At 40.6% G+C, this 21760-nt stretch overlaps 1 protein-coding gene and 1 pseudogene across 2 annotated transcripts in view; one reads left to right on the top strand and one right to left on the bottom strand.

The window, feature by feature from the left end:
- Positions 1 to 21760, top strand: part of MYO1D (myosin ID) — a 304051-nt gene that overhangs the window by 180083 nt on the left and 102208 nt on the right. For both annotated transcript variants that reach the window (XM_010958323.3, XM_074343045.1), the window contains exon 20: positions 10747 to 10860. In XM_010958323.3, coding sequence (XP_010956625.1) covers positions 10747 to 10860 — 114 coding nt within the window. The remainder of the gene's footprint in view (positions 1 to 10746; positions 10861 to 21760) is intronic.
- LOC123617809 (small ribosomal subunit protein eS24 pseudogene) lies at positions 19450 to 19834 on the bottom strand (annotated as a pseudogene).

The raw sequence follows: 21760 nt of genomic DNA on the forward strand, positions 1-21760 counted from the left end.
GAGTTCTCCCTGTGGGGTGTGGCACCGATGGAATGGTTGAGGTGACTGCAACCTCAGGGTTAGGCTGTAAAGCCTAATTAGGGAAGTCAATATTTTTGGTAACCATCTCTTTTTAAAACAGGAGAAGGGGAACCTCTCTGACATCAGGGGCTTGTATTTTACTGTGTGTATCTTTCATAGCATGTATTAGTCTGCCTTGTAGTTAATGGTCATTCAGTACTTTTCATACATGTTTTATTAGTATTTTTAAAAAACAGGGGAAGAGGAGGAAGAATGTAGTTTAGAAAAGGGAGAAGGACGCAGTGAGACTTGGAAGCGGGGGTTGATGGAGTTATGTGCTATGAATATATTCGCTTCTCTGAAGCAGGACATGTGAGGATTGTTACTTACCTAGGGGGTTGGAGCAGTTGAGCCAGTGGAAAGCTGGAAGCTGGAAAGTGGAAGGAAAGGGAGATAGCTGGTTTTTAAAACCCTAAAACTTGTTTTCAAAACACAGAGGGGAAATTGAAATAATTATAAAAGAGTGTTTTGCAAGATGATGTAAAAAAATTTAAGTATTAATGAAATGGATGAATTTAAGAAAAATATGTCTAGATTGACCCCAGAAGAGATACTGATATAATATGCCAATATCCAAAGGAGGAATTAAGAAAATTATCAAAAAATTATGTCATAACAAAGGCCCAGGTTTAGGTGATTTTAGAGGTGCTTTGTTTCAAATCTTTAAAAAGTGCATAATTGCAGTATTATTTAGATCAAAATAATGAAATACTGTTTTTCAGCTGTAAATTTGGAAAACTTTAAAATGCTGATAACAACCAGTGTTTGCAAGGGTTTAAGGAATTACTACTGGTAGGAGTATAAGATACAGTCCTTCTGAGTGGACATGTATGCAGTACCTATCAAAATTTAAAATGCCCAGACCACTTTATCTAGGAATTCTACAACTCAGGATGTATCCTGCACTAGATTTACACATATCCATACACATAGATAGTTTTGTACATTGTAACAGTCAAAAAACTGGAGGGAAAAGATGTGAATCTCCATCAGTATATGATTGGATTAATAAATAATCATGTGTGGCCATAATAGGATACAACACATCTACTGAAATGAATGAAAGAAGGATAAAAGTGTGAAAAAAAAAAAAAAAAAGAACAAAATATATGAAACAGTGGTTTTCAAGACAGTGCACATCAAGCAAGGAAGGACAGTGAACCCAGAGGTGTGAGAAGCAAAGGAAGCGAGCCCTACAGTTACCCAGTTTACTTCCTTGAGAGAGAAATGGGCCAGGGCGGCCAAGGAAAAACTCAGTAGGCTGCCCAGTTGACAAGACAAAGCTGTGAGCTGGGAGATACCAAGGCAGCTGGAGTCGGTGGAGCAGAGTCCCACAGAGGACAGAGCTCCACAGAGAGAAAAGAACTCCAGGGACCCTCAGGGGGTCCACGTCAGGTGTTCAGCTGAGGACTGTTCCGCACACATGTGAGGAAACCGCCCAGAGGACTACAGGTGATGATGCCCGGAACTCACACGGGGCTGCAAGAAGTGCCTGTTCCCTCCAGCCAGACTGGAAAGCCTCATGATTCATGGACCATTGGGTAGAGTTCTGACTAGAATTTTGGCCTCAGTGATGGGGAATAATTGGCCCTGACTAACCACTGCTCCAATCCTACCTAACAAATCACCCAAAAGAATCAAGCTGTTTCCAAGTAACCTAACAGTGTCCCAGAACAAAGCCCAAAAGTATTTATAGGAAAACAAAATACTGAGCACCTGGAAGATGAAGTTCAGAGTGTGTGGCATCCAATCACAAATCACCAGGCATACAAAACAGCAGGAAGCTACAGCCTATAATGAGGAGAAAAATCAATCATGTGGACTGATCCAGAACTGACATCAATTGTAGAATTAACAGACAAGGCCACTGAAACAGTTGTTAGGCTATGTAATGAACAGAGATAATATGATATTTGTCTGACGTTTAAAAAATTCTCTTCATGGGATTAACAGCAATTTAGATATTTGCAGATGAATAGTAAACTTAACAAATAATAAACTAAAGATATAGCAATAAAATTACCCAGAATGAAATACACAGAGAAGGGGGAAATAATGCCCCCCCAAAAAAACGAACAGAGTATTAGGATGCTGTGAGCCAACCTCAAATGGCCTGATACAAGGGCATGTGGAGTCCCTTACAGGAGAAAAGAGAAGGGGAAATTTTTTAAATACTTGAAAAAATAATGGCTGAAAATTTTCCAAATTTGATGAACACTGTAAACTCATAGACTCCTGAAAACTCAGCAAGCTTCAATAACTAAAATCTTGAAGAAAACTGTACCAAGACACAACATGATCACATTGCTTAAAGCCGGTGATAAAGAGGAAAAAGACACAGGAAAAGGATGAGGATGCATCAGATTTCTTATCAGAAACAGTGCAGATGAGAACAGTGGGGCACTAACTTTAAAACTTTTTTACAGAAAGGAAAAAAAAAAACTTGACCTAGAATTCTATACCCAACAAACATATCTTTCAAAAACCAAAGTGAAATAAAGATCTTTTCAGACACATCTGAAGATATGAACTCACAGGAAATGTTAAAGGAAATCCTTCAGGCAGAAGGAAATATGAACATAATACACCAGAGAATGAAGAGCAAGGGAAATGGGAGCTATCGAGTAATATTTTTCTTACCACTTAAATCTCTTTAAAAGATAATTGACTGCCCTGCAGTGTTCCCAGTGGCATTCTTCACAGTAGTTAAAGGTGGAAACAACCCGAATGTCCATCGGTAGGTGGACAACGAACATGTGTATCCTTACAAAGGAATACTATTCAGCCAAAAAAAGGAATGAAATACGTGCTACAACCTTGACGATAATATCTATGTAGTAAGACACAGAAGGACAAATATCGTGTGATTCCATTTATATGAAATACCAAGAATAGTCAAATTAATAGAAACAGAAAGTAGAATACTGATTACCAGGGGCTGGGGTCAGGGAGCAGCAGGGAATTATTATTTAGTGGTGTTAGTGTTCAAATGAATGTTCTAAGAAAAAAGATACCAATTCAATATAATAAAGACTTTTTAACAAAATAGAGAGCAGCTCGTTTTAAACTTAGAATGAAATAAATGACACCAAGGAAAGCTTGCTGGCAGTATCTTGGGGTGGTCACCATAATGTAGAGTCTAATTCTGAACTCCTAATCCAGTAACTCTATTTTGCACATATACCTAGAGTTGATCAATCAAGAAAGGACTTTTGCTAACCAGAGTCACACACCCACACAAAACAGTATAAGCCATGATGCCAGTTTTTGAATTTGACCAAGGAACGTACCATTGTGGTGAATTCTCACGTCTGCTCTCTGAGATGCTGCCTTTCCAATATCAACATACCCGGGGAGTCAAATTAGTCATCTGAACAATTGATCAAAGAGAGCTGGACGGGTTTGAGAATCATGTCATCTGCTGTGGAAAAGCCTGGCATCTCTGCTTCTGTTTTCCAGGGATAGCAATTTGATGTCTGACAGCATGGCTCTCCCTGGGGTAAAAACTAGATAAAAACTGAAAAAATCTTAGTCATGCTTCTGTATTTCTAAGTTCAATGCAAAATAATGCAGTAGGTTTCTTCACACTACAGCTTAGGTAATACCGTCTTTAAAAATGTTTCAATCCCCAAGGGTGTACGAAGGTAAACTTGATACGATTTCAGTAAAGCAAAACAAATTAACAAAACCCTCTTCTTTATGCTTTGGTTGTTGAAGCAGCCACTTGCCACTGGCTACATTTATAAAACGTTCTCTGAGGTAGGAGACTTGGCACATTGTTACCCTCACGCTGTGTTTTCTCCTGGTCTGGCTCCAGGGAGACTTGCCCTCTGGCCCGCTGTGGAGCTGACAAAACCCACAGACGGCCCCCAGACGTGTCCAGGCAGGAGCGCCCTGGCAGGGATTGCTCCCTGGTTGAGGGCAGTAGCTTGGGTAAGAGAAGAAGTGAGATGAGATCTCAGCTAACACTGAGTCTCTGATCTAGTTTTTCTATGACTGTGAATTTAAGCGGAAGGGAAATGGGGTTCCTGTGCCACAGCTGCTTTCATTACGTTTGAATTTACAAATTCACGTACGTATGTAAAACATTTTTCTTTGCCATTTCGCTTTGGCTAAGTTACGCAACTCAAAGCTTTTCCTTTGTTACATGATGTCCTTCCCACTCGCTTGATTCGTGCTTTCAAGATGAGGTGGGTCGCTAAACCTCAAGGTGAAGATTTACGGCCTGTTCTCTTTAGAAATTACATTTATACATTAAAAAGGATGTAACATTTCTACGCAGGGCTTCAATGTAATTGCCGCTTTGAGGGGTTTGTTTACGGGTTTCTAGATGAACTACTCATGGGCGTATTGTCAGAAGGGCCGTGCTCTCCACCTTAGCCCCATGGCCTGTTTTGTGTTGAATCTTGTGTGACCTCGTGAAATTGCGCAGCAAGTTTTTCTCTTCCACATTCTTTTGCAACACACTCATACGTCTCTCAGTCTGATTTCACAAAAGATGAGAGTCCTACTTTTATGTATGATTCAGATTCCTACTTTTGTGTATGATTCAGATTCCATCTTAGATGTTCTCTGTTTTCCATACTCTACGGTGGATACAAATGACGAGTGTTCTCCAAGGAGGTTTTCACAAACCAGTGTTCTGTTGATTATTAGGTTTTATTTTCCCCCAAGGGTACCATAAATAAATGTATTTGGGAAAGGCTAGGTTCAGCAGTTAAACATGCTCTTTAAGTGCAGAATTCTATAAGCCTTTAATGTATCCGTGGGCTCTGAACGCCGCAGGGGTGGCTGTGATTTGCAGCGTTTCTCAAACCAGCCTGGCCTGGAACCCTGTCTTTCACCAAGCACCCCGTGAGGCGGGGCTTGTGCAAAACAACCTAGAAAAACGCTGATGGAGGAGCTGCACAGCCAGCTTGTTTCAGGTCCTCTGACAAGTGCCAGCTCTCTTTTATGGCAAAAACCGCTGCCATGTCCAGTAAACCGTCACTACCGAGAGCCTTATTACAGACACTGTTTCTGTCAAGTTGAAGGCTGGAGAATATGCTTGGGTTTATAAAGGACATGTTTAGAGGACTGACTGATTTCTAAAACTTTAAGGCAAAAGGGAGGAGACAATAAAATGCAAACTGAAACTTGAATTTTAGTTTGCTGTGCCCTACCTATAGCAGTATGTCCCACTGGATCCTACCCTACTGTCCTAATTTAGTTAGCTGTGTCACAGCTCTGCCTTCTAATTTGTTACCGAGTCCAAACTCGTTCTGCTCGCCGCACGACAGGCCAATAAATCAAGAGATGAGGTGTGGGGGCAAGGAATAGCGACTTTATTCAGAAAGCTGGCAAACCGAGAAGTTGATAGACTTAACGTCTTGGAGAACCACCTTCCCCAAGTCAGAATACAGGCTTCTTTTATACTAAAAAGACGGGGGAGGTGTGGTTGGTTGTTGCAAACTTCTTGGTGTAGGAAGCTGTCCTCCTGGGTCAGGTCACCTGCCCCTGGAAAACCTCCAACAAAACAAATGTTATTTTCTATTCTGCAACTTGTTATCTTTATGTAAGTGCAAAAGAGCTCATATCTTTAAAGGTCAAAGCCTTGAGAATAGGCTCTCCTGTATATTTCAGGCTAAAGGCAACATTCTTTTATAAAAGGTGCAGAGCCTAGCCTGGAAGACAGGACAGGGTTAAAGCCAAAGGAACAGTTCTAATATGCAGTCAGATTTGTTCTCTTCTATTACAGTCTGCTAGGGAGAGCGGTCTTAGTGGGTTCTGTTGCTTTGCTTTGTTTTCCTTTCCTTTTCTTTCCAGTCACTGAGAAATATGACACAGGAGTTGTTTGGAAATTTTTAGTGCGTGGTACTTAGGTATCACTATTACCCAAATCTAAAACTGAAGCGTCCTAATCAGTGAATCATTAACTACTTATTTACAAGATTAATCCTGTGGTTCATTCTGTCTGTTAGGAAAAGATTTACCTGCAAATGTGGGCATTCTCTGACTCTCTAACAAAGTAGCACTCAACAGAATCACACACATGTACATTTTCTCCCAAGGCCATTATCTAGTTTTGTTTCCTTTATATGAAATTATATTTATATTTATCTATATTATATCTATCTTTATGTGAAATTACGTTCACTTACTCGTTTCTTGTCTATCTCAACCCCATCTACTAGTTTCAGATTCTTGCAACAATGGGCTTCCTTGTATATCATTAGCAGTTTATAAAGTGCTTGAACATGCACATTGTAAATTTAGGGGGAAAAAATTATCAAACTATTTAATTTGAGTAATTGCTCTACCAATGTAATTTTTTTTTAATTAATTGAAGTCATGTGCTGGATTTTTAAATGAAGGAAAAAATAAGTTCAATCCCACTTCTAGATTTATAATTCTAGAAGGATACATTTCTCAATGAAATTGTGAGTCTAAAAGAGATCTTCTGTGGGTGGCTACTACCCAGTAATACATCATTGCAAATACAGGCTCGAATCCGCTCTGAACAGTTCATCAGCATTCTGTGGGCAATCTAGTCGTGATGGCTGGTTGTAAAAATCTTGCCCTCCAGAAACTTAGACTCCAAAGGGAAAAATTAACACATGGAGAAGAGACTTTGTGAGATAAAAGAAAATGTACAAGTAAATATCAACATTTCCAACAAGGAGAATAAAAAGTTCCAAATCAGCAACCCAGGTGCTTATATAGTGCCTGTGATGTGAGAGAGCTTTTTATTACAAAGATAGCAGACTAATTAAATGGTTTCCAGCCTCAGAAATCAAAAATCACAAAGTCCGCAGTTGCTCTTTTTTCAATGCAGACATAAAGTTTCTCCACGACCCAACTTGGGCCTTGGGGACTGAAGCTCTTGAGCAAGTGTGCTTCCCTTTGCCACTTGGGAAATGTTTTCCTTACATAATGCAGCCTCCCCAGGGTGCTGCGGCCATCTTCCGTCTGGTTTCCCGTCTGACAGTTCCCATTGTCAACACTGATTGGCTCATGTGGGGAAGAAGACTTCTTGAAATTGTCCTGTGGGATTAAAAGCGCTCTCAAAGCCCACTGATCAGCAAGGGTGTAGTAAATACTACAGGTTGCCCACTTCTGCACAGGGGGCTATCAGGTACAAGAGAACAGGCACCTTATAAACCTTACCCTCAAGGAACTTCCAGGCAGGCTGGAAGAGAGACTCACTGTCCGTGAAATAATAGGCAATCAATAAAAACCTGCCCTGGATATCTGAGATTCCACATTGTTCTCGCATTTGTATTGAGGCGTAACTTATGTGCAAGTTAAGTGCACAGATCTGAAGTATATGATTCAGTGAGTTTTGACTAGTGCACACACACGTGTAAATCACAACCTCATCAAGATAGAGGATGTTTCCATCACCCTAGGAAGCTCCTTCAGCCCCCTCCCCAGCCAGAACCCCACCACCACCACCAAAGGCAACCATTGCTCTGATTTCTTTTACCGCAGATGCGTTTTGCTCTTTCTTAACCTTCACTGAAAAAAAGAAATCATACAGCTGTATGTAAGATTTTTTACTTTGTGTTGAAGTAAATTTGTTAGTCTTATTTATAACTATTTTGGTAACTTATTTGTAGCTGTTTGACAAGGAGAGCAGCTTTTGGATAGACTTCTAATTTTAAGGCAGTCTGTACAACCTGTGGTATTGGCTCAGGTCATTAGAGCCAGATTAGCGAGATATAGTCAGTAGACTAATTATCACAGGATTAGTAAGTAAAATCAGCCTCTTTTGCCAAACATAGCTTCAACCAAAAGTTTAAAAAACACAGCATTCCATATAACTATTGTAGCAAGTATGTATTTTTTAATAACCAAGCATCCATGGTCTACAAGATATAAGTCAACTGAACTTACTGACTATACTTCAATTAAAAAATAAGATAAATTTCTAAAAAAACAAGTCAACTGTCCTTAAAATTAACTAAAACTTTTCAATTATTAAGTGAAAACTTCTGCCCTTTTCGTAGGAGAGGTGTAAATAGTAACTCCACTTCGTATAGAGACCAAGGATAGATGTAACTGAATTGTCTTGCTTTTATCAGCATCAGCCAGCCTTCCTTCCTGTCATTCTTTCCAAGCAAAGAGTGATGACACGCCCAGTGTTTTCCATTAGCAGAAACACTTCGGCCAGTAGTTCCTCCTGTCCTCACATATCCTGCTTTCAAAGAAATACCTGTGCTTCTTGGTTTCAGTGTTAATTTTTTGTTTTATGCTTAATTCTTTGTAAATCCTATGTATTGATTCTACAACCATGTTGTAGAAATTCAGAGAAAAGAGTGATTTTTTTTTTACTGGAGGAATTGAAGAGGTTTTATAACAGACTGAGAATTTGAGTGTTGTCTTGAAATATACATGGATAAAGAGGAAAAGGTTGGGGAGGGTAGACCTCAGTGGTAAAGCGTGTGCTTAGCATGCATGGGGGGTCCTGGGTTCAATCCCCAGTGCCTCCATTAAAGAAAAAAAAAATACACACACACACACACACACACACACACACAATTACCTCCCTCCCCCCGCCAAAAAAGATATTTTTTTAAAGTAAAAAAAAAAATTTTTTAAGAGGAAAAGGGAGGAGAAAATCATAAACATTTAAGAGAAAGGAAAGCTGTCAGAAGGGAGCCAGGGTCCTTGAAGAAATCAAGTTAAATAAGAAGACTAGTGGCAGATAGGAGAACTCTTGAAAGGCAGGTAAAAGAACAGTGGAATCTGAGTGGCAGGGGGCCTTGGAAACCCTCCGACTGCCTGTTCTACCACACCTACATCACATGTCCACTTAGCCTCTGCTTGAATCCGTTCCACGTGGGGCACTTACTGCCTTCTCGCATGGTGCATTCTTTTTAATGAGCAGAAGTGATGATCAGACAATTATTTATTCTATAGGCAATAGGAAGGCACTACCCACTTTCAAACATGGGGTCTTTTTTAATTATGTATGTTACAGGTGTACATTATAGTGATTCACAATTTTTAAAGGTTATAGTCCATTTATAGTTACTATAAAAGATTGGCTCTATCCCCCATGTTGTACAGTATATCCTTGTAGCTTATTTTATACCTGATCGTTTGTGCTTCGTAACCTCCACCCTTGCATAGCACCTCCCCACTTCCTTTCCCCACTGGTAACCATTAGTTTGTTCTCTATATCTGGGCCTGCTTCTTTTCTGTTAGATTCACTAGTTGGTTGTCTTATTTTAGATTCTACATATAAGTGATATCACACAGTGTTTGTCTTTCTCTGTCTGACTTACGTCATTTGGTGCAAGTAGATGTCGTGTAGAACATGTAGATTTAACGACATACTTCAGGGAATTTAATCTGAAATACACCTGCCCAGTGCATGAGGAAAGGGACAGAATGAATTGTTTCAAATAGAGATAACTTTGTTTTTAACAGCTTTATTGAGATAAAATTCACTTAACATACAATTTCTCATTTTAAAGTATACAATGTAGTGGCTTTTTCTTATAGTTAAGAGTTGTATATCCATCACCACAATCAATTGTTGAACATTTTCATTAACCCAAAAACAAACCCCACACACCCTCTTAGCTAACAGTCCCCCAAACCTCGTATCTCCCCCAGCCCCAAGAAACCACTAATCTGTGCTCTGTTTCTATAGATTTGCTTGTTCTGGCCATTTCATGTAAATGGAGTCATACAACATATGGTCCTTTGTGCCTGGCTGCTTTTTCTTGGCATGGTCTTCTCAGGGTTCATCTGTGTTGTAGCCTGTCTCAACGCTGCGTTCTTTTTATTGCCGAATTATATTCCATTGTATGGATAGATCACGTTTTATTTGTTCATTTATCAGTTGGTGCACATTTGGGTTGTTTCTGCTTCTTAGCTGTTACGATTAAGGCTGCTGTGAACATTCAGGCGCAGATTTCCGTGTGGATGTATTTCCAGTTCCCTTGGGTATATGCTTAGGAGTGGAGTTTCTGAGCCATGTGGTAATTCTATGTCTAACCGTTCAAGGAGCTGCCAGACTGTTTTCCGAAGCCACTGCATCACGTTAGATCCCCACCAGTAGAGATGAGGGTTCCAATTGCTCTACATCCTGGCCAACGTGTGTTACTATCTGTCTTTGTTAATTATTGTCACCCTAGTGGGTGCGAAGTGGTATCTCACTGCGGTTCTGATTTACATTTTCCTGATGGCTAATGAAATCAAGCATCTTTTCAGTGTTTCTTTATAGCTGTTTGTGTATCTTCCTCTGGAGAAATGTCTCTTCAAATTCTTTACCCATTTAAAAAAAATTTTGTCTTTTTATTATTGAGTTATATACTCCAGGTATAACATACATTCTACTCTTCATATGTTTTAGATAAAAATCCCTTTTCAGATATATGATTTGCATGAATTTTCTCCTCTTCTGTGGGTTGCCTTTTCACTTTCTTTATAATGTCTGGGTTATATGTTTTTAGTCCTTTAATTCTGTTTAATCCTTTTCAATTTTCTTGGTTTTTTTCCCTGTTAAATTGTAAAATTGTGCAATTTTCATTGTAACATTCCACAAATCTGGAAACATCTACTCTTTCTAGCTCCCTGTTGCATCCAATAGCCTGGCTCCACAGCCAGCCACCTCTGCCCCAGATGTTTTCCTGACAGACGGTTTGATTTCCTTCTTGATGCAATAATATGGTTTACTGTTTCGTTTTCTTACAGGTGAATCGATTTAGTAAGGTGGAAGATCGAGCAATTTTTGTCACTGATCGTCACCTGTATAAAATGGATCCCACTAAGCATTACAAAGTGATGAAGACCATCCCTCTGTACAATGTAAGTGCCTCTGCTTCTCTCTGAATGAGGGGTTCTCAGCCTGGCGTTCATGGACCCCTAGTGCGTCAACAGACTGATCCCTAGAACCGTCGGGGCTTTAGGAAGCCCTTGAATTCCTGAAATTCTATCCCAATTGCATGTTTCATACAAAAGTACTGTTTTCTAGAAGGAGGATCCAGAGCCTCCAATGGAACAACAAAGCCTTTTTTTTTTTAAAGTATAGGACTCTGAGTTCTACGTGACTTTTCTTTATTCCTAATCCTACTCACTGCTTAAATGTTGTGACACGAGACATATTTTCTGATTTATTTTCATAAGGCTTGTTTTTATGTGGAACTGGTATCAGGTAGAAAAACAGTCGAGAATTGCTTTCTGAAAACATTATCTCTCTTTTAAATGTAGAATGGAGGCTTGCTTCCAGACTTTTCACCAATATGGTTTACCTCTGATCTAAACCCACTTAGGTGTTCCCTTTCTCTGTGGGGTTTTCAAGTTCTGTAATCATTCCTTATTTGAAATATGAAATTTGGTGGGTGTTTCCTCGAATCTCCATAGATTTTTTTTTAATTTTTTTTCCTGCTTTATGGGGTCTGCTTTACAAGCACCTGCTCTGATTCTTCAGAAAGACCCTCCTGGCTCTTACGTGTCAGGGGATTTTTCTCTTCCTGCTAGTCCTTAAAGAGGGAGGTCTGTGTTTGTCCAATAATAGAAACTATGAAGAGTATCATTTAAAATTATTTTAAATCCTTTTGGCCTCTGCAAAAGGGAACTGGAAACATACTGTTTTGTACTCTTATCTTGTTAAATCAGGAGTCCTGTTGGTTGTGAGGTACATCGAAGGCAAACTATTCCTGGCTTTGCTAAATAATTTAGAACATCTCTGCAGGCTCGTCACCCTGTGAGGGGGTTGGGATCCGTCTCCACCACGTAGTCCCCGCCCCGCACACATACGCAGACACACTCCTCTCCCGTTCAGCAGAAAGGCTGATGGGTGGCAGCTAAGAAGAAAATGACGTTCTGAGACATTCTTGATCGCATGTAGCCTTCTTAGCAAAGACATGTGATCTTCTATATCAATCAGAGTTTAAGCCTAATAACCCTGCAGTCTCGAAGCAGGAGATGAAGGAGGATAAGGGAGAAAAATCAAGTTTTGTCAAAGTCTAAAAGAGTGTGTCTGAGTCCTTTTCCTTACTTTCTGTTAAAGGGAGATCAATCAAGCACACAATATGAATTCCATAAATAGTTAAACAGGTCTTTCAACTGAAGTTATTTTCCCAAACTACCTTCCTTTACCGTGTTGGCTGGTGTATGTTTATCGTCACCGTTGTCATCATCATCATCAATGTTATCAGTTGTGTCCTGTAATGCAGAAGTGAACCATGTCTAACAATTGGCATAAAGGTAAAACCAGGCCAGTAGGATGGGTGCACCGTGTCACACATCAGTGCTCTGCCTTCCCTTCCCGTCCTGGTGCACACCAGCCTAACTTCCAGCAGCCAGTGTCTTTGTCAGAAGGCTCCCTTTCTTTGTCAAAAGGCTGCCAGAGCCCTCTGTGCTCGCTGGAGACCCCCACCTACCACCCCCCAGCCACCCAAATGACGAGTGGGTGTGGGGGTATAAACACTCCAACTCCACCCCTCATTGGCCACCATCATTCTGAGGTGTGTTTTACACCATTTGCTGGAGCTTTTCTGTAGGAATAAGCTGCAGCTGCCCCCTGGGGTAGTTGCTTAATAATGGGCCCTTCGAGGTGCCTTCCTTTCCCTGAGCCACCTCCTCATGCCCTTGCTGGTGTCCCTGCACCTCTCAGATCAGTTCTGATGCTCGTCAGTCTTTGTCTCAGGGCCTGCTTTAAGGAGAGAGTCACCTCTTAGGAGGCAGCAGATTGAATGGGGCAGGGGGACTTGCGGCCGTGTCTGTAAAAATGTTCAGTCTGAGGCCAGTGTGACCCAATATTAAGTCTGGCTAATGGGGACATGAATACTTGTTATTTTATTCTCCACACTTTTTGTATGAAATATTTTGAAATCACAAACATCGTTCAAGACAAGGAACCTTTGAAAACGATACGGCTAATAATAACCGAGAGGAAGAACCCGGCAGCTGGGGGAAGAAGGAGAATGATTTCAGTTTTAACCACGTCGAGTTTCAGGTATTGATGCAGTTTGTTACGTGTACCCTCCACGGGTAACGGGAAGTCTGGTACTGTAAAGAGGGGGAAGGATTCAGCCCGTAAGATAAAACTTTAAGAGCAGATGCGCACATAATTGAAGGCTGAAATTATGAGTCTGGCGGGAGAAGCGGGCAGATGATTCAAGAGCACCCACACTTAAATGGTGGGGAAAAGGAGGATCATTGCAGGAAACGGAATGAAAAGGAAATCTCTTGTCTTTATGGGCCTCCATTTTCCCTTCTCTCTTAATGTGCGAATGAGCTCCAATTTCCCTTCAGTTCCATGAGGTTATCAATTATTCCAGGGAGGAGAAGAACTCTGGGACCACTGTGTTTCAGAATCAGATTAGAACGTTTTCAGAAATAAAGAGTGATCAATAAACACACATAGCTGAGGATCCCCACATGTCTCGTTTCTCCTGCTTAGGCCCCTGTTTGAATTCCCTGGGCTTCTCTGGCTCCAGGGAACGGATTGTGCCTATCGGGGAGGGGGAGTTTCTCTCTGTCCCTCTTGAGTTCTTGTGGCTGGACCAGTAGTACAATTGACACAAGACGCACTAACAGGAGAAAACCCAGTTCGATTTTGTGTGTGCGGAAGATCGTAAAATGATGCTCAGAGAATGACCTAAAGCAGGTAGCTTTTATGTCTTTTGTAGAAAGAAACAATGAGTTTGGGAAGATCTGACAGGACAAAGAAACTTAGGTTTGGGTGCTTAATTATAAGGAGTTTAAGCAACGTTTGGCCTTGGGCAGTAAAGAGGTAACAAGGTTTATCCACACAGGCTTCTCAGCCCTGGGTTCCCCATCTCTGGCGATAGTGACTGCCTGCCACCTCCCAGTGCAGGGAGAACACCTTTCACATGGGAGGTTTCTTTCCTGATTTCAGGGAGACAGAGAGGGGGGTCAAAGTGTCCCTCTTGCATTGGCTGTTTTTTAAGTATCTTGAATTCAAAATGATCAGTGTGCCATTGAGGCATATTTTGAGGCCTGCCCTGGGCCCCAACAGGACCAAATACTATCTCAAGTAATATTTTGTTTTTAATTAAGGATGCACATGTATGTGTATGTATGACTGAGACATTATGCTGTACACCAGAAATTGACACAACATTGTAAACTGACTATACTTCAAAAAAAATAAAAATAAGTTTTCTTTATTAATAAAAAAAAAATTTTTTTTAAGATGCACATGGTAGTAAGGGAAAGGTATCTCACAGACACCCAGGAAACTCTTCAGTTTAAAGGCAGCTCTGAGGAACCACGTTATTCTGTGACTCCCTCAGCAACATGGTGCTTGGATGGTCTAAGTTTCTGCCATTCTTTTTGGTCTTTATCTCTCTTTATGTGTTTTCTTACTAACAATCACTTTTCTTGCCAGACAACATGGGCCAGGCTGAGGTCTAAATCAGCCAACCCAACAACAAGCCATTCAAGTTTGATCCTGCAGAGACATATTGAACACAGTGTCTCTGATGAGGCCTCACCATAGCAACCAGTTCTGCATGATCCAAATTGGAGCTTCAGCTCCTCGTCAGGCAGTTGCAAATCAATGTGCAGTCTTTCCTGACTTTTCCTGGCATAGCGTGGGATAATTACTACAGTTCATTTTGGGTAAAAATGGTCAGTCCCCTTCTACAGTTTTTGAGTGTTGTCCTTAGGCCCAAGTCACGTTTGGACCTTGGTCACAGATCATACTGAATACTGGGGTGGGTGATTAGGTTTTCCCAGTGAGAAGGAAGTCAGTGGGAGAGCGGTGCTTCAAAAAGTCCACGTTCATGCAGCATCCTTGGGTCCTTGGACTCTTTCCACCTACCCGCATTCCACTTGCCAAGATCCCAGACTTTGTCAAGCAGGAGCTAAACTGATGCCCACCGTGGATAAGAACTCGGCTGATGCTGCAATTTTTTTTTTTTTTTTGGATATTTTAAAATATTTACTTATTTATTTTTAATTGAAGTACAGTCAGTTACCATGTGTCCATTTCTGGTGTACAGCACAATGTCCCAGTCATGCATATTCATTTTCATATTCTTTTCCATTAAAGGTTATTACAAGATATTGAACATAGTTCCCTGTGCTGTACAGTGAAACTATTTTTAATCTATTTTTATGCGTAGTGGCTAACATCTTTCAACATTATGTTCACAAGAGCTTCCATATTATTTTGTGTAATTCTGGTTCTCTCATTTTCATTGCTGTATAGTATTTCCTTATGAGTATATACCAGGTATATACCAGAAGGAATGGATGTTTCATTTATCCATTCCTGTGTTGATGGATATTTAAGATTTTAAAAATCGTTCTTGTGCGTATCTTTTGGTGTTTGTATGCATACATTTTGTGGGACAAATACCCAGGAGTGAAACTGCTGTGCAGTTTTAGTAGATAATTCCAGTTTTCCAAAGCAGTAATACTGGTTTACACCCCCACCAACAACACTGGGAAGTTCCTGTTGCTCCAGGACAGTCTTGAATTTTAGCTATTCTGGTAGGTGTGTGGTAGTTACACATTGTGGGGTTTTTTTTCCCCTAGTCTTATTGAAATATAAGTGACATATAACATTGTGTATGTTTAAGGTGTACAATGTGTCAATTTGATGCATTTATCTATTGCAGTATGATTACACCTTTAACATTAGATGCCACCTCCACCACATCACATAATTACAAATTTTTAGGGGTGAGACCATGTAAAATCTGATCACACAGCAACTTTTAAGTATATAATACAGAATTATTAGCTGTAATCACCGTGCTGTATAACAGATCCCAAGAACATACTCATCTTATATCTGGGAATTTGTACCTTTTAACCAGCATCTCACCATTTCCCGCATTCTCCCCCAGCCCCTACAACCACCACTCCACTCTATTTCTCTGAGTTTACCTTTTTTGAGATTCTACATGTAAATAATATTGTACAGTATTTGTCTTTCTCTTTCTGACTTACTTCACTTAGCACACCCTCAGGATTCATCCAAGTTGTTGCAAATGGCAGGATTTCTTTCTTTCTCACAGCTGAATAACATTCCATCGTGTGTGTATACCACACCTTTATCCATTCATCCGTGGATGGGTACACATTGTGGGTTTTATCTGTATTTCCCTCATTACCAATAAGGTGGAGCACCTTTTGTGTGTTTATTGGTCATTTGGATGTCTCTTGCCATTCTTCTATTGGGCTGACTTTTTAAAAAATTGATTTCCTAGAGTTCTTTTTATATTCTGCATACATGCCCATTGGCAGTTACCTGTGTTGCCAATATCTTCTCCAACTCTGTGACTTGCCTTTTGGTTCTTTCAGCAGTGTCTGTGAACAACATTTTTCATGCTAATGTGGTTTCATTTATCAGGTTTTTCTTCCTTTAAGGTCGATGCTTTTTTGTTTTTGTTTGGGGAATCATTCCCTACCCCACGATGGTGAAGACATCCTCGTCTGTTACGTTCTCTAAGCTTTATTGCTGTGCCTCCCACACCGACATCTCACAATCCACCTAGAATTGATTTTTGTGTTTATGCGAGGCGGCCGCCCAGGGTTTATTTTTCCCCAATACGGATAAATGATCGGCCTAGCACCGTTTACTGAAAAGACCGTCTTTTCCCCACTGCTCTACAGCACCACGTTTGTCGTAAGTCAGGTGTGTCCCTATGTCTTTTCTAGTTTCTCTCCTCTGTTCTCTTGGTCTGTTGTCTATCTTTGTGCCAAAGACTGTTTTAATTATTGTTGGGCGAAGATTTTATGAACTCTAAAATTATCATTTCCAAATCCCCTCTCTTCAGTTTCACCCCCCACACAGATACACCGCCAATATAATGTTCTCATTCGCTGTATCCATGTGAAGGGAAATAGAGCTGAGGACGGTGGTAAAGCAAAGCCCAGCAGAAGGGACAGCTTGCTGTTTACCCATTTTCTTTGCCAAAAAGTCAGATTCCTTTAGGAGTCAGGTTCAGAAACGAATGAAGTTCAGACCCATCGCGGGCCAGCCACCACCCCACTCTCATCCGTTGTGACCACGCCAGAGTCCAGTACAGCACATCTGTGGATTCACCTAGAAAAAGCTGCAGTCTGTATTATATATAAAATCTCCTGATTGTTTTAACGCCATGTAAGCTGAATGAAACATGTCTATAAGCCATGTTCAGCCCACAGGCCACCAGTCTGCTACTCCTGTTAGAAAGGGCCTTTGCTTGTCATTTGTTATTCTGAGTGAGCTGCAGCCACACTTCTTGGTCTCCTCCCTGCCAAACTTTAAAAATTCTAAAATCTATGATTTTTTTTTCTAGATTTTGTGTAGTACAAATACTAACTGCTTCTTATTTATAAAAAGCTGTAACTGGGTGTGAGCTTTAACAGAATATAATTTTCTACTTCAGTTAGCCAGGAAGGAGAGGAAGAAAAGAAATCTCTCATTTAGGTGCCTTTCCTACCTCGAGAACTTTCTGCCCCTTCAGAGTTCTTTGATAATTCAATTCTTCTGACTTTTAATTAGAGCATTTTTCAAATGGGCAGACAAATTGAAAGTACAATACAGGGAACACCCGTGTGCCCTCCACCTAGATTCAGTAAGTGTTCACTTTTTGCCATATTTGTTTTATCTCTAATGACCCTTCACCACTAAGATGCTCCTGGGTGCATTCTCCTAAGAATTAGGGCATTCTTCCTAACCACAATACCATTTTCACATCTAAAAAAAATTAATATTTTCATAATATTTAATATTAAACATTATCATTATCCCTTATGGTTGGAGAACTCATATTCAAATATCCTCAATTGTTCAAAGAATGTCTTTTATACCTATTAAAACCCTGTCTAGGTTTATATTTCGGATTTAGTTACATCTTTTTTAATCCAATACTGTACCTCTACACACACACTTTTTTTGCATAATGACTTTTTAAAACAGCATTCTTGAGGTATAATTTACTGTTAGGGGTTAATTGTGTTCCCCCAAAGTTCATTTGTTGAAATCCTAACCCCCAATACCTTGGAATGTGACTGTATTTGGAGACAAGATCTTTAACGAGAGGTTTAGGTTAAAGTGAGAGATTAGGGTGCTCTCTAATCCGCTATGACTGGGGTCCGTATGAGAAGGGACAGCTGGGACACAGACAGGTGCAGGGGGACCACCACGTAAAGACACAGGTGGAAGACAGCCGTCTACAAGTCAAGGAGGAGGGCCCCATTACTCTTCAGTGCCACGTTTGTCGTAAGTCAAGTGTGTGCATATGTCTTTTCTAGTTTCTCTCCTCTGCTCTCTTGGTCTATTGTCTATCTTCATGCCAAAGACTGTTTTAATTACTATTAATTAACCAATCCTGCCGACACCTTGATCTCGGGCTTCTAGCCTCCAGAACACTGAGAAATTTCTGTCGCTAAAGCGACCCGGTCTGTGGTGCTTTGCATGGCAGTCCTAGCAAACTGATACGTTTAGAGGACTTACAAAAAGAAAGCCACCCATTGTAAAGTACAGTTTAGTTATTTTTAGTAAATTTATGCAGTTGTACAAACATCATATATTTCTAGTTTCAGAACATTTCCAGCACCCCAGAAAGTTCTCTCAGGCTCAGTTGCACTCAGTCCCAACTTCAGCCCTAGACTATCTTTCTATCTCTATAATTATACCTTTTCTAGAAATTTCATATGCATGGAATCATACAATAGATACTGTTTTGTGTCTGGCTTCCTTCACCCAGCATAATGTTTCTGAAGTTTGTCCGTGTTCCATACATCATTGGTTCTTTTGTTTTCATTGCTGAGTAATATTCCATTGCACAGATCTACCATATTTCACTTCCCCATTCACCAGTTGATGGACGTTTGACTGCCATGTCCATTCCCATACAAGACTTTACGTGGGCATATGTTTTCATTTCTCTTGGGTGGATATCTGGGAGTGGAATTATTCCGTATGGCATTTGTTTAACTTTGTAAGAAACTACCAAACCGTTTTCCAAAGTGGATGCTCCAGTTTATGTTCCCTCCAGTCTGTGAGAGTTCTGGTTTCTCTACATCCTCACCAACACTCGGTATGTATGACATTGAGTTTTTAAAGGACCCAGGACTGGTCTCATCTGGATTTGTCCAACTGGTTCCTCATGGTTCCGTTAACTTACTCTCCTAGTCCCTGTATGTCCTATAAACCAGAAGTTAAATCAGGCAATGTTAATTTTATTTCAGTAGCACACTTCCACATACTTAAGACTATACCTTGCATCTCAACTAAGATGGCACATATACAGCTAACTCTGGCGTGTGACTCATCTTTGGAAAATGTTTCACTGTAGCCAAGCTATTATTAAGTTGCCCTCAGTGTACCCTAGATTGCTAACTGCTGGTAGACTAGATCCTGTGTTTTCAAGTTTTTACAGTTTATTAATCTTCTCTTTAAAAATCTGCACAGTCACTGCAGAATCTTTACTCGGCCTTTTTGCCAGCACCAGCACCGGCCTTTGCGGTCCCCCTGACTTTGCTCTCTCTGTGCTTGTGTTCCTCCCACAGTTTGCTTGAGGCCTTTTTCTTTTCATCCAGGACGTGTCTTGCAGGTCTATGTTTGGATTTGTTTTTCTCTGCATGATCCAAGGAATTGTAAATCACACCATCGCTCCCCCCCAAAATGGCTCTGGCTCCAAACGCAAAGATGACATCTAGTGTAGTCTTGTACATTTTATCTGGCTTTTCCCAAATCTCTATCTTCGGTCCTGTTGCCTTTCCAGGATGAGGGACATCAGTGACCATTCATTTCTGCTGAAGTTCGGTTGGTCATGAACTTCCTGGTCCGGATAGTTACTGTGTCGTTCATAATGGTGGATCCTCAGGCAGCCAGGAAGGAAGAGCTTGATATTTTTTATATATTTCTATATTCTCTCTCTCCCCCAAACCTCTGACAACCACTTATCACTTTACTGTCTCTCTCGTTGTGCCTCTTCTAGAATATCCTGTCATTAGAATTATACAGTATGTAGCCTTTCCAGTCTGGCTTCTTTCACTCAGCAATAGGTATCTGAGGTTCTTACATGGGTTTTCATGGCTTGGTAGTTCATTTCTTTTTATTGCTGAAAAATAGTTCATTGTGTGGATGTACCATAGTTTGTTTCTCCATTTGCCTATTGCAACGTCTTGGTTCCTTGCAGTTTTTGACAGTTGTGCATAAAGCTGCTACAAACCTTCACATGCAGGTTTTTGTATGGGCACAAGTTTTCAAATAATTTGGGTGAATACCTCTGAGTGCAGCTCTAGCTCACGTGGTAAGACTAAGTTTGGCTTTGTAAGAACTACCAGACTGTCTTCCAAAGTGACTGTATCATTTTGCATTCCTACCAGCAGTGATCAAGAGTTCCTCAGCCTCACCAGCATCTGCTATTACCAGTTTTTTTTTTTATTCTAGCCATTCTAATAGGTGTGTAGTGGGATCATGTATTTTTCTATTACTCTAAACTATAAAACCTCCACACACCCTGGGGGTCTCAGTCTTCAACTACAAGAATCATTCCCCCACTGTCTGTTGCTTTGTGTTCAGGAGATGAAGACTGATCTTTACAGAAACCTAAGCAAAATATAATTAAAAGATACATTTAACACATTTTTCCCTTCCATTGGCAAAAATTATTCAGTCAATGTATCATTTAACAATGATGCCAGTCATTTTTCACAGGAAAGATAAAAGTAGAAAACCATGATAGGTTTTTAAGAATATTCTCACAAATGGTGTGGTCAGATAATTGTGCACAGCAAGCTGAGAATGAAACGTTCACGTTACATGACCCCTGTATTAGCCACAGAGTGACTTTCTGTGTACAAATGCTGCATAGTTAGGTTAGGATTTCAGCCCGCGGGAATCTGTGTTATTGTCAAATTAGTGTCATCCCCCTCGAGTCACCCTCTACGCTCTATTTTGTAAGTGGTAATACCAAATTAAAGCATTCATTCCAATACGGTTGTCAAGAAAGGTTAAAATTTGTACAGGGAGCGGCGGGGTCAGAATCTGAATGTTTTGCAAAGCAGGAAGACTCATGGTATCCAGGGTTTAATGCGGAGAACAAAGGCAAGAGGTAGCCCACACAATTAGCAACGTTGTGTGCACAGCTTTGATCACAGCCTCTTTAACGCTGAGCGCCATCCTAGAGATCGCTGTGAATCAGTGGGGAACATTGCACCCCATGGCTGAGGCACGGTGCTTGAATCACTGCGCTTCTGCCATTCGAGTGCACGTGGACACTGGCTCTCCCCAGCCAGCGCTCCGCGAGCTGGTTGCCAAGACTGAGTTTAATTTGCGTAAACATAAAATCTGTTCACTGGTTTCCAGCGAGACCGCATAAACTGAAACATTTAACCTGACCTCAGCTGGAACTCCTCTTGCCCTTTTGTTGGTGAGTTGTGTTGGTTTTGCCTGATGGGTCGGTTTGAAGAATGTTTGAATCTGCCCATTAATGCTGTTTGATATAGTCCCTTTTCATCAGTATGGGCTTGATGGCTCAGGGAGTAGCCAATTAATTTACACAAACACCTCCTCTAGTTCTATGGAGGATACAAAGCAAGCAGGGGAGAGAAAAGAGACAATTATCTGAACCGATGTGACTGCTTTGTGGAGGTAAATGGATTGTAATTATGTCAGGCTTCATGCTTTATGACTCTATCTGACGTGAGTTGCTAGAAAGATACCGTTTTATTTGGAAGATAGATTGTCCTTGTAGTGTTACAGGGGTGAGCCCTGCTAAAATCCATCGGC

This window comes from Camelus bactrianus, chromosome 16, assembly GCF_048773025.1.
Source record: "Camelus bactrianus isolate YW-2024 breed Bactrian camel chromosome 16, ASM4877302v1, whole genome shotgun sequence".
Taxonomy (NCBI): domain Eukaryota; kingdom Metazoa; phylum Chordata; class Mammalia; order Artiodactyla; family Camelidae; genus Camelus; species Camelus bactrianus.